The 15,729-nt window shown below is 46.8% G+C and overlaps 1 protein-coding gene across 1 annotated transcript in view; it reads right to left on the bottom strand.

The window, feature by feature from the left end:
- LOC112321996 (putative tetratricopeptide repeat protein 41) overlaps positions 1-15,729 on the bottom strand; it is a 69,063-nt gene that overhangs the window by 23,144 nt on the left and 30,190 nt on the right. The window contains exons 6-9 of the mRNA XM_045187121.2: positions 15,113-15,554; positions 12,218-12,457; positions 6,771-6,969; positions 5,738-5,916 (exon numbers count right to left, since the gene is read on the bottom strand). Of these exons, the coding sequence (XP_045043056.2) occupies positions 5,738-5,916; positions 6,771-6,969; positions 12,218-12,457; positions 15,113-15,554 (1,060 nt within the window). The remainder of the gene's footprint in view (positions 1-5,737; positions 5,917-6,770; positions 6,970-12,217; positions 12,458-15,112; positions 15,555-15,729) is intronic.

Here is a 15,729-nt window from a genome sequence, read left to right on the forward strand (position 1 = left end):
GTTTTTGGTTTTCTCAGAATTGTCTTATTTCATTTTGTTTTGTTTTACCTATAGAAATTTCATGCACTTACTTAGACAAAATTATCGATTATTTTCTCCCTCACAATTTACTCCTTCACTTTCTTGCTTAGGCTCATCTACATTTTCTTATTGTTTCTTTGTAGAAAAAAATTTCATTTTCCTATATTTAACTCAAATCCTTCTGGAATTTATTCTGATACAATGTTTTAGGGAACTTTTTACCAAATAGTAGACCATTATCCCAGCACCATTTTTTCCATAATCCATCTAATTTAATATGTTTCTATCACCTACCAATTTCTTATGTCTATAGCTGTGTGTCTGAGCTTTCTATTTTGTTCCACAGAGCTGCCCACTTTTATTGCCAGCAGTATTTTTTTAAATTATTATATCTTCATAATGGATTTAAATAATTTGATATTCAAATTGCCCTCATTATATTGTTATTCTCACATATTTTTTTCTCCAAGAACATTAGAATCATTTTGAAAATTTAGAAATGCTTTAATCCCATTGGGATATCCGTTAGAATTGTCTTCTGCCTTTAAATCGGTCGGGGAAGCATAGATAGCTTGACAACACTGAATTGCTCCATCCAAGAATATGGTATGTTTCTCTACATACTAAAAGCTTATTTCCTGTGCCTCTTTCTCTTTAATTTTTTAAATGTTTACTGACTTGAGAGAGAGAGAGCTCGATGTGAGAGAGAAACATCAGTCAGTTCCCTCCCAAGCGTGCCCTGGCAACCTAGGCAAGTGCCCTGACTGGGAATCGAACCCCCAGCCTTGTGGTGCCCTGGACGATGCTCCACCCGACTGAGCCACACAGACAAGGGTTATTTTCTGCACTTCTGAAAATCTTATAAAAATACAAGGTCCTGCACATTTCGTGTTAGGTTTATTCTTAGATATTTCATATTTTCTGTGGCCACTGTAGATTATGTCTTTTGTCTTTTCATTTTTCTGTAGAGCTATTTTTAAAATTCTTTAATTAACCACTTTGTTCCATCCGCCCAAAATACTTAGAGGTTTCTGAAGGTACCAAGGGCAAAGCTTCATACATTCATCTCAAAAAGCTGCCACTGTCCCATGCACTGCAACCTTCCGACAAGACCCTGCAATGTAGCGCATTTACTCTTTGCCCTAGTAAGAAAGTCTGCCCCTTAAAGACAAGATGCTTCTCCCTACCCCACCACATGTGCCACCTGCCGGGAAGCCAGCCATCTGTCAAGATGGAGCCCTGCTGGGGACCCATCCTTCTGCCACATCTCCTCTTATTCCACCTCTTCTCATTTTCAACATTGTCCCAAAAGCATGACTGCAGCCACAAATGGGTTTTCTTCACTTTTATGTGACCCAGGGCTCCAGCCCAAAACAAGTGCATCGGATAATCTATAAAAGCTTATTCTACCATAGAAGTTTTCCTCTAGGCTCAAAGACTTCTCTACAGGGCCATCAGTCAGAGATGCAGCTTCTCCGGGTGCTCCTGGCAAGGAGGGACAAGCTCAGGTGCCAAAACAAACACCTGGGGAGAAGAAGAGTTCACATTCCAGACTGTACCTCTTTCCACCAACCTAAGACATCAGGCCGCTTGTTCTCCTTGCAACCAGGAGAGGGAGCCAAACCACACACTCGCCGGAGAGAAACAGTAGCCGGGCGTGTGGCTCCTTCCTGGACCGACAGCCTCCGCAGCTGGAGCTACATCAGAAGCTCCTCCGCTCCGCTATCCAAGTAAACAGACCCGGCGCCCCTGGAAACTCTCATTGCCTTCCAGAAGCAGGCAGGGGACAAAAATGTAAGTGGCCTATATTCCTTTCAGAAAAAATTGGGGATAATACAGACTAATCCTCCAAAAGGGAATTCAGACTCATCTCCTGTGTGGGGAGGGAGGCTAGGCACTGTATTTGGGAGGATGCTCCTGCTGTCCCCGAGAACCAGGGCTCTCTTCCTACTTTGACGTGTGCCTGCCTAAAAGCTCCTCTTCCCCCAGCAGAGAGATCTGGCCCTTCCCTCCTCAAGCCTCTTCTTCCTGCCGGTAGCTTTGGGGAGAGGAATTTGTCCAGCATCCACTTCCCCGCAGGCCAGTCCTGCTTCCAGTGATGCCTGGCTCTAACGGTGCTGTCCACCCTAAACTCCTGCTCACGCCAGAGCCCCTGCCCCACCTGGAACCCTGGTCCCACCTGGGCTTGCGCTTCCGGTGCTGACTTCCTGGGGCTGCTTGCTCTCTCCTCTCTGATGCACACTGCCTTAAATGTGGAACCACTGACTCTTCCTCTTGCCCCCAAACAATTTGTAACAGGCTTTTACTAAAAATGAGGGATATCAGAGGAGTGTTTCAACCAAGCACAGAGAACGAAATCATTAAAAATGTATTAGATAGTTAATGTAATGCCTTTAATTGACATCCGCCCTTACTTTTTGAATTTCTGACTCATTAGTCTAGTCACTGACTATTAGGAGGACTAGTGGTCAATGCCTAATGACTCCATTAGTCATTGGTTTTCCTCCTACCCAGTCAATCCCTGCTCCTCTTCCTCCCCTGGCCTCGGTTGGCGCTCCATGCGTGTATCCCCGGCCCAGCTTTCTCCGAGCCTGAGAATATCTGCTCCCCACATTCTACTCTCCCTCCAGACTCAACACGGCTTCTGTCCTCTAAACCTACTTCTTTGAGAGTGTTTGCTGTTGAGGTTGATGGAGGCATCACCTAGCCAGTCACTCAGGTCAGACCTGTGAGAGTCATCTTTGCCTCCCCCAACTCCTGTGCCTGCCTGATGATCAAAGCTGTGGATTCTAGGTCCAAACCATCCTCTCTGTCCCCACTGCTACCTCCTCACCTAAGCCAGCATTGCCTCTCACCCGCTCGTCCATTTCATTCTTCACACCAAACCCAGAGTGAACTTTGAAGACAAACTCTGTCACCAGCATGCTTAAATCCCCAATGGATTCCCACTGCCTTCCCACTGCCCTCGGGGTCAGGGCTGATGCTGGAGCATGACCCTCCGCACTTGGGCTGCTGCGGCTGCTGCAGCCTCTCTCGAACCTGTACTGAGCTTGTTCAGTTCTGCAGATTCACTATTGTCCCTTTGACTCTGGATCTTCATCTATGCTGCTCCCTCTGCCCTTTATCCAGTGAGTTCTCTCTCATCCTCCAAGAGTCAGGTGAAATGTCCCTTCTTTGGGATAATGTCCACTGTCCTAAGACAAGGACACTTCTCCTGCTCTAGACTCCGTGCACTGGGTACCACGCCTCTCAGGCCGAATTGCTCCGTGGTGTCTGTCTTTCACACTGCACCGTGAGCTCCAGTAAGGCAGGAACAATGAGTGTCTCACCCCAAGGTGCTGTACCCCTGGCACCCAGCCCCATGGTCAGCACAAGGCAGGGGCTCAGTAAATTCTGTTGAATTGATTCGGAGGAGTGAGAGCACTGGCCCGGGCCTCTTTATTAGAAAGGAAGGCAAGGGGAACTGGCAAGCAATTCCCGAGATTGCAGACTATAAAACAGGGTTTCTCACAAATCTCTTTGAAAGGGTAGTCCAGTTAAGGGCCTTAACCTCCAGCAGCACCTGAGGAGGGCAGATGGGCTCAGGGCTGTGTGTGGCTACACAACCAGGGGAGAAACAAGAAACGTTTGAGGAGGCCCAGACAACCAACCACCGAGGTCTGGTCTGCCTCCTAGGGCAATCATACAGGATTCCTGCTGTACTTGAATCTTGTTCCACTGATTTAAAAAAAAATGTATTTTTTTAAAATACATTTTCTACTGCTTTGGTGACAAGTATTTGGTCTTGTGACTTCTACTTTCAGCAACCCAAAAGGAAGAAAAGTGAACCTACACAATCCTGGGGGGACCTCAGGGAGCTCCCCCCAGCTGGCCAGGGGCTGACTCTGCCAGCAGGGAGGCGGGTAAGCCAGGAAGGTGGACAGTGATGTGCAGAGTGACTTGATCACAGCCTTGTGTTATGAAGATAGTCAGAGAGAGGAAGTGGGGACATGATGGGTATGAGAGCGGAATGTGACAGACTTCGTGGAGGTAAAACTACAGGACTCAGTGGTGACTGACCCTGAGCGGTGAGGTAGAAGGAAGGGGTCAAAGGCAATGACAGAGGCCAGGACTTCTGCTGAGGAGCCACTGCGGTCCAGAGTGACACAAAGGCTAACCAGCAGCATCTTAGATGATTGTCACACAGCAGCAGGCAACTGCTTACGCTGTCACCAGGCCAGATCTATGGATATCTGCAGCCTACGTCAAGGGGACAGAAACATTCTGAACTCACCCATATCCAAAAAACCCTCACACGCTGAAATGCTAAGTGATTTCTTACTGCTTTCAACCCCCAGCCCCATCCTTCCATCACCATGACAACCACGTTATGACAAGCAGTTGAGGCATTATCACGAAGGATAATCTTCCTCTGGTTAGCTGCCAGCTTCCTCTGCATACAGAACACCCCACCCTGCCCTGTCTGTCGGCCCCACCCCGTTCCTCCACCTTCAGTCCCTAACACGGCCATCCGTACAAGCATCACTTGGGTCCTTCCACATGGAGGACCAGTATATCAGACAAATTCCAAAATTACCTACGTCATACCTGGGAATAAGAATAAAAAGACCAAATGGACAGAGGCATGTTTAGCCCAAATCTGTTCCTCACTATCTAAGAAGATGCTGGGCAACTCACCTCGCCTCTCTGAGACTCAGTTTCCTCCGTTTCAATCAAGATACAATAGTGATGGTATTATAGAGGTTTTATGAGAATTAAAGAAAATACCACATATACAGTAGTTAACTTAGAGTCCGACACATAGCAAATGCTCAGCATCTGCTGTTACGGTCCCTCCTGTAAGCCCCACGAGAGCAGGGACTGTGTTCGTTGCGTCAGCAATGCCTGGTGAGTCCATGGCCCAGGGAGGGTGCGCAGTTATCACTTGTTGGAAGAGTGAAGGTCATTACTCTTCAATAAGCCAGGATGGAAGAGAGAGAGAGACAGGCAGGGGGAACTGCTGATGGAGAACGAAGGGGAAATGTTAACCGAAGCGCTGTCCAAGCCCAGGTCCTAGGACAGGATATCAAAGAAGAACGGTCCCTGGGTGTCGGACCGCTGCGCTGCACACAGAAACCAATACAAAATAATACTGAATGTTAACTGTAGTTGAAAAAAATGTTTTTGAATTTGAAATTCAAAAAAGGAAGAGTGTTCCCAACTTGGATTGAGGCCACCCCCCTCAGTAATTACACATTTAATTACTGACACCAGCAGTGGATTGTGGAAACATACAAGAGGGAGCTTCGGGGGGAAATCTGAAATAATTTAGGCTTTGCTCTGCCCCTTAATTGAAACTGTCCACCGTCACTCAGGAAAGCTATTGATGAAGCAGTAATACTGTTAGTAGCTCTCAGGAGGTGAGGTGTGTGCCCAGATACTCCAAAGAGAGGCTAAGGCTGAAAATACAGCCTTAGGGGTGTGGTTGAAACCATGAGAAAGTACAGAGAGAAAAAAAAAATGCTAAGGAAAGATTGTAACAAGAAAATAAAGAAGAACCATTTCAAAATTAACACTTTTTCTCGATTTCCTATCTTCAGAAGTTGTCGGCTTAACTTGTGGGGAGGAGCACTCAGAGAGGTCTGTTGGGGTGATCAGAGTTACATGCGGGAACAGTAATTCTTGTCCGCCCTATATCCCAGCAAAATGCAGTATGGAAGCATACTACCCACTGTACCTGTGAGTGTACATCTCTTCCTTATTTTGCGGCATTTGTCTTCTTTAATCTTGGCCACGGAGAACAGGTAGGCCCTGGCAGGATCGTACCCAACTTCAGATAATACATTCCAGTAGTGAAGTAGGTGCAGCCTTGTCCAGAAGCTCGGGCTTTGGATCTTTGATAGAAAGTCTGTGACACTTGTAACATAATGTGTCAGTATAAGTCACTTTAGTATTTCATGCCTTGAAGGGAGTTAGACTTCTGTTTACATTCCATAAGCCTATTCATAAACTTCTTAACTGATATGACTTGAGTAGGTCAACAAATAAATATAAGCCTGTCTCCCTTCAGCAGTCAAAGCCAATGCCACCCATCTGTCCAGGAGGCCCCTCCTCCGAGCAGGCTCCCAGGCCCTGTCAAGCAGAGTGAGCCGCTCCCTCTTCCGAGCTTGCATAGCTGGGTGTGTTTGCTCTGGCACAGCCATGCATACATGTTACCACTGTGTGTAACAATTCTCTGCCTGCACATCTTCCCCTCCACATGGAAGGCACCTAAGGACTTGGGGCTATATCTCAGTCACTCGTGCATCCCCCAGAGCCTGCAACAGTGTGAGAGACAGAGGGGGTCAATGACAGATGTTGGCAGAAGGAACACATAAGAGGACAAAAAGGAAGGGAAACGGAGGAAGAGAATAGGAGTGGGGAGGAGGGGTAAAAGGGAGGGAAGGCAGGAAGAGAGGAGGGTCTAGCAGGAGAACATGGCCAATCCTTTATCCCTGCCCAACTCTAAGTCCTCCTCTTTCTGGAATGCCTCTTAACTTGGAGAGGAATCCACGGGGAGTCAAGAAGTGAGTAGAACACTCTGTAGAGCCAGGTGATCAAATGGAGCAACCCTGGGGACCCATCGGCCACACCAGTTGATGCCAAATGACGGTCCTTCCAAACGAATAACTGAGTGTGTCTTGCCCAAGGGAACCATGGCTCACTAAGTGCAGAGCTGCAAAAGGAAATACTCAATGTGCCAAACACAATAGAAAAACAAGGCAACTTACCGAGGACTTGAGAGAAAGTCGCTCAAGTCCCCCCAGTAGCCGCTCATTTTCATATGCCACGGCAGCTCTTGGTACACTCTCCAGAAGGCGGTCTGCTGTTGGAAGTATCTTACCAAAATTCGGTGCAAGTGTGTTTTCTTACGGTTCACTGGTTTCTGAAAGGCACGCGGGCTGCTTTCTCGAACAGGAGTAATTACACCTGTTTAAAAAATCAGTTACAGTTGAATGCATCTGATTTTTTAGTATATGAAAACACAATAGTAAATAAAGTAACAGCTCTGTGGCCATAATTAGAGACAATAAAGTAGCTTGAAAAAACACTGAAGTATTAAAAATGTATCTCCTTATAAATTAGTCTAAATTTACCAAACAATTAGTTACAGTTATGATCCCTGACCTAGATTCCGAGCAGCTTGTGAACATGTTGATTTTTCATATTGAGCTTCCCCCTCCCCTAAGGAAATATTTGTGACCTACTTTTCCATTTTAATTATACACCATGGTTACTGCTTAAATAAGCACTTTCACATATTGGAGGGCATGCATTTTGGAGAAGTTAATCTGCTGCCTAGATCTCATATAGGCCAAGGGGTAGCTGGGCAAACTAATGGCAGTCAAGATTACCACATCTTCACATCCGAAGAGAAATGGTTCCAACAGATCATACAACCCATAAGCAAGCTTCTTAAAGACAAAGAGGTTTTGTTTCATTAAATCTTAGAGATATCTCTCCTTGAAAACTGATATACAGGTTTTTTAATTTTCTGTTGGACAGTTTTTCTTACGACATGAATGGGTCACACAGCTGGATGGCACACCCAGCCCAGCTCTTCATAAGACCTGCATACAGTGAGCGGGGCTGCCTTTCTGTTGGACATGACTGCCGCGTTACCTACCCATTTGGGGAGACTCTGTGCTGGCTGGTCGAAAATGTGCCGAGCTTCCCAAGTGGCATGTGCAGTGCTTCAGAAACCCACAGTGGGGGGGAAAGAAACCTCCCCCCTCTACTGTGTGTGGCTCAGACATTTTTGTGGGTCATAAATTGGGAGAGTGGGTGGGGAATGAGAGAGACAGAGCTGAGAGAAATATTAGCTTGAGTCCAAGACTTGGAGTGTTAAACATGGTGCTTGAAGTGTGTAACACACTTGAATATAAGATACCATGATCAATTTTACCTTTTTACAAACAATCTCACGAGGAGGACATGAAAATCCCTGTGATGGTTCATTTTACGTGTCAACTTGAGTGGACTATGGGATGCCCAGTTAACTGGTAAGATACTATTTCTGGGTATGTCTGGGAGGATGTTTCTGGAAGAGATTCGCATTTGAACCTGTAGACTGAGAAAAGATCACCTCCACCAGTGCAGATGGACACCATCCAATCTGCTGAAGGCCCAAATAGAAACAAAAAAGAGGAAGGGTGGATTTGCTCACTGTTTGAGCTGGAATATCTATCTTCTCAGAACTTCCAGCTCTCAGACCTTCAGACATGGACTGGGACTTGCCGCATTGATTCTCAGGCCTTTGAACTTGAGCTGGAACTACACTACCAGCTTTCCTGGGCCTCCTGCTTGCAGACAGCAAGATCCTGGGACTTCTCAGTCTCCATAATAATGTGTGTCAATCTGTCATAATAAATATTTTTCTATACATCTATAATATTTCCCTATGTATCTCCTACTCGTCCTGTTTCTCTGGAGAACTCTAATACATTCCCCATATGGCCAACAAAGCTACTTAAAATCAGAGAGACCAAGCAGGATTCCACCATTCTCACTCAATTCCAGTTCTCCTCTGATCACATATGGGACATGAGGAATGGCTAAGCCACAGCCTGTCCCATGCACACAAAGTTCAGCGCAGTTCTCACGGCAGACTCACTGTCTGACGTTTACGTAGTGCTGTTATCTCTCACAATGGACTACATCTTGCTGTGTGAACAAACAGACCTAAAATCTCAGTGGCTTGAAATACCAACGGTTTATCATTCCCATCCCAAGTTGCTGGACCCACAAATCCAGGTCTCCTCACTCCAGGACTGATGGGGCAGTGGCTCCCTTGAATGTTGCCAGTGGCAACTCAAGATTCATGGAACAGAACTAGTCCCTAGGCACCACCCAACAAAAGGACCAGGAAGTGCTTCCCATTGTAGAGGGAGGAGCTGGAAATATTGGCAATTGGCTGAAGGGGTCAAGCCCATGCTCATCATTGTGCCAGATGCTGAATTAAGCACCTTACATTAAGTATACTTAGCATTTTTAATACCTTTATGGTAAATACTGTAATTATCCCCATTTTGCAGGTGAGAAACTGAGTCTTAAAAAAGGTAACACCTTGCACAAGATCACGCCAGTCCTGTCAGGTTCCAAAGCCCTTGCTCTTAAGAAGAAATCATTTCTAGCAGAGGCCATGGGGGTTGCCAGTGGGAGAGAAGGCGGACCGCATCTGCCACACAGCATGTGGGCCTGGGATGAGGTGTGGACAGGGGGAAGTGCAGCTGCGCCCCTCTCGTGACCGCGGTGTCGTGTGCAGGTGGCTCGTGCCTTCTCTCCAGTGCTCTGCCCCCCAGATCCTGATTCTACAGCAGGCAGACACCACAGGCTGACGTTTGGTACTGGCTCTCAAAGCAACAGATGTGGAGACTTCTAAAATGGCAAGCCCCAAAAACAGCATCCAGGAAGAGCTGTGCATTCACTCAGCAAGCATCTATTGAGTGTAACTGAGTGGGTCCCAGGGAATTCAGACCTCTTTGGGGGTATCTGATGAAATGGAATAATGATCCTCAGGCCTCACAGTTGATTTGTACAGATCATCTTGGGAAAGGTAGTGGGCGGGAGGCCACAGGGGAGATAGGTGGGGAAAACAAAAAGGGAATTCATAAGAGCTAAGATTTCTTGAGAATTTCCTATGGACCAGGCCTAGTCTAAGTACTCATCACTACGTGAATTGACTCATTGAATGTTCACAAGTAAGAACTGTTTGAGCTTGGAACGCTTATCATTTTACCAGTGGGGGCCTGCGTATGGGGTGGTGAAATGACACGGACAAGGTCATCAGCCAGGAAGTCCGAGGGCCAGGGCTCACCCCCAGTCTCGCACCAGAACCCACCCCTAACTGTTATGTTCTGCTGACTCCTTCCACTCAACATAGGCTGAAAAATGGGCTTCACAGACTGGATTGTGGGGAGCTCTTATGGGGTGAGGGGCTGTAAGAAGAAACAGAAATGGCTCTTCCCAGGAAGGGCCCCCTGAGAGCTTGACAAGGGCGGGTTTTGGGGAGGAGGGCATGCAGGGCTCAGGTCTCCCAGGAGATGACCCTCGCACTTCCATGGAACCAGTGCCACCCCAGCATCTGTAGGCCTGGCTGCCTTGGGACAAAGGGAGAGGGACCCCTAGCTGAGATCTGGTTTTCTTATGGTGAAATAATGTATCTGAAGTGAATGCCAACATGAAAGTATTTAAAAAATGGTGGCTATTATGACCAATATTAACAAGACGTGATAATGGCCTCGAGCCACTAGAAGAGCATTTGTCAGCTTTTCAACTCTCCTAATAGCCCTTTTCCCTTTCCACCCCATTGATATGCATGCATGTTTACACACATATACACACATGTACAAAGTACATATGACCAAAGAGGGAAGTATAGTAACCGAAGGGGAAAGAGGCTATTGCATCAGAGCCCGGGGACCAAAGTGTCTCTCTAGATTAGCCAACTTCTAACAGGAGTAATCTAAGTTACCAGTTGAATACCATACCAGACAGAGGATTGATTTCAAAAGAAAGAAGTAGACAGGTGCATGTGGCTAAGAGACCAGTTTGCCTCAAAATGATCACTATGGCATTTAAATGAAACATGTCAAAAAATTGCCCTTTACCAAAGAATAAGATAGCAGACTGAAGTCCTAGAGCCCCAGATTTTGAGTCCTTTTCATCCCTGTGGGACTGGCTTGCTCTCATGCCCAGGCAGCATGGAAGTGAACTGTGGCACTTACAATTCCTGCTGCCACTTGCAAAGCCTGGTATTTACAGCCTGGTTCTGCAGCATGAAAACGTGTTGTTGTTGTTGTTGTTGTTGTTTTCTGACCATAGTGAATATTGCCAGCAGTACTTTATCTGGGGGCTCACAGGGCCGAGAAGGGGTGCAGTGTGTATCCAGAATTTGAACAGCCACATCATGACCCTTTAGTCCAGGGCTGTCACACTCACTTTCACTGGGGGCCACATCAGCCACACAGTTGCCTTCAAAGGGCCGAAACAATTTTAGGACTGCATAAATGTAACTACTCCTTAACTGTTGAGGAGTTGAAATTACATTGGGCCCTTTGAAGGCAACTGCAAGGCTGATGTGGCCCCTGGTGAAAATGAGTTTGACACCCCCGCTTTAGTCCCCTCACCTCCAAGACTGTTATCGTTCTTGGGAAAATAGAGAAGTTGAGTGTACTGCAACCCATCGTAGACCAAATGAACAGAGGAGCTGCATTACTTCTGAGAACATCCTCATTCCTCGCCCTGCTCCCTTGCTGTATTATGTAATGTAAGAGATGGTGGGGAGGATTACAATGTACAAAGGAAACAGTAAAACAGGATTTATCTTTTTAAAAAGTGAAAGAGAACATAGGAGATTTAAAAGGAAATTTGCACAGCACTCAGAGTCTTTTCAGAGGCTGTGATTTCAGGTGTATAAAGTCCTCAGACAGGAAGGAACAGTAATTGTCACAGAGTTCTCTGCTTCTAGGGCGGGGTCTGTGATTGCCGCAGTTTCTCAGGTTCAGACTTGCAGTCTTTTTCACAGGGGGATAAAAATTTGATTTCAGAATTAGGGCAGAGTCCGCTAATCCCAACCCAACACCCATTCCCTTCCTCTTTGTTAATGACAGATCCCACCCTGGCTTAAGGTCGCAGTGCACCAGTTGAAACCTCTATTCCCCAGCTTCCCCAGTTTCTAGCTGTGGCCTAATGACAAAGTTCTGGGTCAAAGAGACACAATGGAAATATTGGTGGAGATTTCCTGGAAAAGCTCCTCAAAAGGAAATGTAACCCCTTCTTCCTCCCTTCTTCCTTCCTGTTGTCTGAAATGCAGTGGCTGGAGCTCCAGCAGCCATGCGACCCCCAGCAGTCATGAGCATGAGGTGACTTTGACAATGTAAGCTGGTGTGGTACACCAGAGACAGTCAAGGAGCTGGGTCCCCGATGACACTGTGGAGCCACCAGAGCAGCCCAGGACTGCCTGCTACCAGAAGTCTCTCAGTTGAGAAAATAAATCCTGGGATTTATCCTGTTCAGCCACTCAAGTCAGCCAAGTACAAGTCTTAATTTATATGAGCATTTTTATACATGTTTATAGATTCATTTATACTTGAGAAATCCCAGCTTCAAGCTTTCCCTTATATGCAATGCTTACCTCCTCTTAACCAGCAGGAATTTGCACAGATTCAGGTCTTACCGAGAAGCTTGTGCTCCACAGCGTCTCGTAGAGACTGGTGCCGGAAGTATAGGAGCCCGCTGGGCTTCTCCTGGACCCACTGTCTGGTGGCGTTGCGGAAGGCAGCCCAGTGCAACATGGTCACTTTGTGATGATTCCTGTAGCCCAGCTTGTCCAACAGCTGCAGTATCTCACCCTCGGCCAGCCCGCAATGCGACACGCTCAGCAGGCACAGAGTATCGGCCACCCAGCCCTCCAGCCCTGCGTAGACAGCACAATGATGAGGTCGGCAGAGGAGCTCATGATGTGCCAGGTTCCCTTCCAAATGTCTTATGTGACCGACTGACTTGTTTCTTTCAGTCATCCTGTGGTAGGTACTGTAACTGCCGCTGTCTCACAACTGACAGAGAAGCAGCATAGAGAAGTGAAATAAGGCCTCACCCAAGGCCACACAGAACTGGGATTTGAATGCAGACCGCCTGGCTTCAGGACCCATGTATTTTTTTTAAGGTTTTATTTATTTATTTTTAGAGAGGAGGGGAGGAATGGAGAAAGAGGAGAGAAACATCGATGTGTGAGAGATAACATTGACCAGTTGTCTCTCGCACACCCCTAACTGGGGACCTGACCCAAAACCCAGACACTTGCCCTGACTAGGAATCAAACTGGTGACCTTTTGGTTCACAGGCCAGCACTCAGTCCACTGAGCCACACCAGCCAGGGCCAGAACCCATATTCTTAACCGTTAAGTCATCACCTGCATTGTCACAACTAATCCATACTAGCTATGGTGACCAGCTGGCACACATGCCCATTATTATCCTTAGCATTTCTGCTGAGCAGTCTTTACTAAGATTTCCAAACATGAAGCTTGCGCTCACAGGTTGAATGCTTTTTCTGTGTGACTGCTGTCCTGCGTGCATACCCAAAGGCACCACTTGAGCCAACTGTTCTTATTCACTTGGCCCTCAGATGTTTCCAACACAGCTGGGTTTCCCCCACTGGCATTGTGATTAACAAACTCTACAGAGATCCCCAGTCCAATCAGAGAAATGACAATAAGGCCCCACTCTGAATGGACTTCCTATGCTAGGATTGAGCCCAGAATACATGCAGTCTTCAAGCAGGTTCTGTTGTTCAGCCCCACCTGTGTAAGCTTCCTCTGAGGCGTACCCAGTTCACCAAGTTCTTCCTGCACCACTGGCTGAGCTCCCTGGGCCTGAGTGGGGCCAGTGGGCAGTGCTGGGAGGAAGAAAGTCACCTGGGAAAGGCTAGTCACTGGGGGAGAGAAATGGCTGGACTTCTGCATACTCCTGAAGTTGTAGGGATAGTCACAGGCACAGCCATGGACCACTCAGCCCCAGTGAATCTTCTAGAGACCTTGTTTCCACCCACTTGCAGGTCGGGGAGGGCACGCTAAATCTGAAGTCAAAAATGCAAACTCTAGAGCAGAAACTGGGGGACAACATGCTGCAGTACCAAGCAATGTGTCTTCCATTCCAAGTATTTCTGCTTCTCTCTCCCTGCCCCACGTTCCCATCCCTACTCCATTCAAAAGTCACTGCCCTTACAGCAGAAATGAAAGAGAAAAACTCAAGTTCTCATAGACAGTGATTTGTGAGAACAGACTTTGACGCTTAAAAGCCTGATTGTTGAATATGAAAAAGACAAATTCCTGGCCAACTCAAGGAATATTTTTTTTTAACAAACAACAGGTTCAGACAATTACAGAAGGATCTAAAGAAAACTTTCTTCCCCGCCCAGGAAGAAAAGAGATTTTGCTGAACTGAGAAAGGTGTAGGAGTGAGAGAAGAGAGCGATGGAGCTGCTCAAGGGAGTTTCTGAGCAGGGCCCATGCCCTCCCCGAACCCCAGTTAGCTTTGAGCAGGGGGACAGCAACCCTCAGGATGCTCCCCCAACAGTAGGGAGGACCTGATCTCTGCTTCCAGGTGGGAGCCTGGGAAGAACCAGACCGGAGAAATGGCCATGGGGCCTTGGGGGAGACCTATGGGGTCTAGACCTCTAAGTGGTGCAGTCAGCAGACATCCGCTGTCGGGAATGTCGAGTGTCTACAGGACTGTAGGCTCCGGAAGTGTGCAGAAGCTAGCTGAGAGAGAGGCCTCCTCGTGGGAGGATGCGGCAATGTGGCAGCAGATGTCAGCATAGATGGAACGACCCAAGGACAGACGGGGAGGCAGGCCTCTTAAAGGATGCCAGAAATGGAGAGACATCAGTACCACTGGATCATCTGGGACCACAGCCCCCTCAGCGGAACACAGAAGGGACGGGTAACAATCAAGGACACCCAGCACCAAGGCCCTCGGATCTAAGCTTAACCCAACAGGGACACAGGAAGGACATGGATCCTTGCTTCACTTAAAAAAAAAAAAAAGAAAAAAACCCTGAATTGACTGGAAACAAACTAAATTGATGGAATTAACCTGAATTAACTGGGTTTTCTGCCATCAGTTGGACTATAGGCTCAAAAGAGATTCAAGAGAGTTATAGAAATAAAGGCCCATTTCTTAGACCGCTGAAAAATGTGACTGAAATCTGTGCCTAATACAATTCTCCTTAGAGTCAGCCCACAGAACTACCTGGACAGGGTGCCAGATTTCGCAAATAAAAGCACAGAGCATCCAGATAAATCTGAATTTCAGGTAAACCACAAATTCAGTATGTCCCATGAAAATTTGGGGCATACTTACACTAAATATTGTTTATCTGTAATTCAAATAATTTTTAGTGTATGTCCTATGGACTATCTGGGACATGCTTATACTAAAAAAGTATTTGTTGTTTATCTGAAATTCAAATTTAACTGGGCATCCTATATTTTCTCTGACAACCCTATCCCGAGACCCTCCCCCCTGGGTTGGGGGTCCACCCTATCTCTTTCTCCCTGTGAACACATACCTACTCCCGAAGTCATGGTATCCGAATGTGCCTTTTTTTGTTTAAAACTCCAACTATAGTCTTCAATCCAGCGTTTCAGAATCAGTCCCCAGAGCTCCTGAACAGAGTCCACCTCCAAGTACTCCTTCAGACACTGAAACTCATTTCGGTAGATCCTACAGTCTTTCAGTTCATTTGCTAGGATTGTGAGTTTTAAAGGATTCAGGTTCGCTTTTTGGCTCAAAGTCTGTCTGATCTGTTGGAAGGGGTCTTTGTTGGAAATGGAGAGATACTGTCTCAAGATGTTTAATTTCACTCCTTCGTCTTCTGTGCTGACGAGCTCCACCGTCCTCACGTCGGGGCGGGCACACAGCGACTTGTGGGACAGGCTGGTGGAGACAGCGCTCATGATGAATCTGCAGTGAGGGGACAGCGGGCGAGGCAGCCAGGAAAAATCTTTTGCCTGGGGAGTCAAAGTTTAAAGTTTAACATTTGAAAAGTTTAAAGACTTCAGAGCTACTTCCTGATGGTTCTTAAACTTAGAGTTGGTAGAACATAGGGAGTAAGTACAGGATAAGGGTTGGGAGTTATGCATGTTAAGTAGCATCTTGGAAGTCAGCAATATGGTGATAAGAACA

The sequence above is a fragment of the Desmodus rotundus genome, chromosome 3, assembly GCF_022682495.2.
Source record: "Desmodus rotundus isolate HL8 chromosome 3, HLdesRot8A.1, whole genome shotgun sequence".
NCBI lineage: Eukaryota > Metazoa > Chordata > Mammalia > Chiroptera > Phyllostomidae > Desmodus > Desmodus rotundus.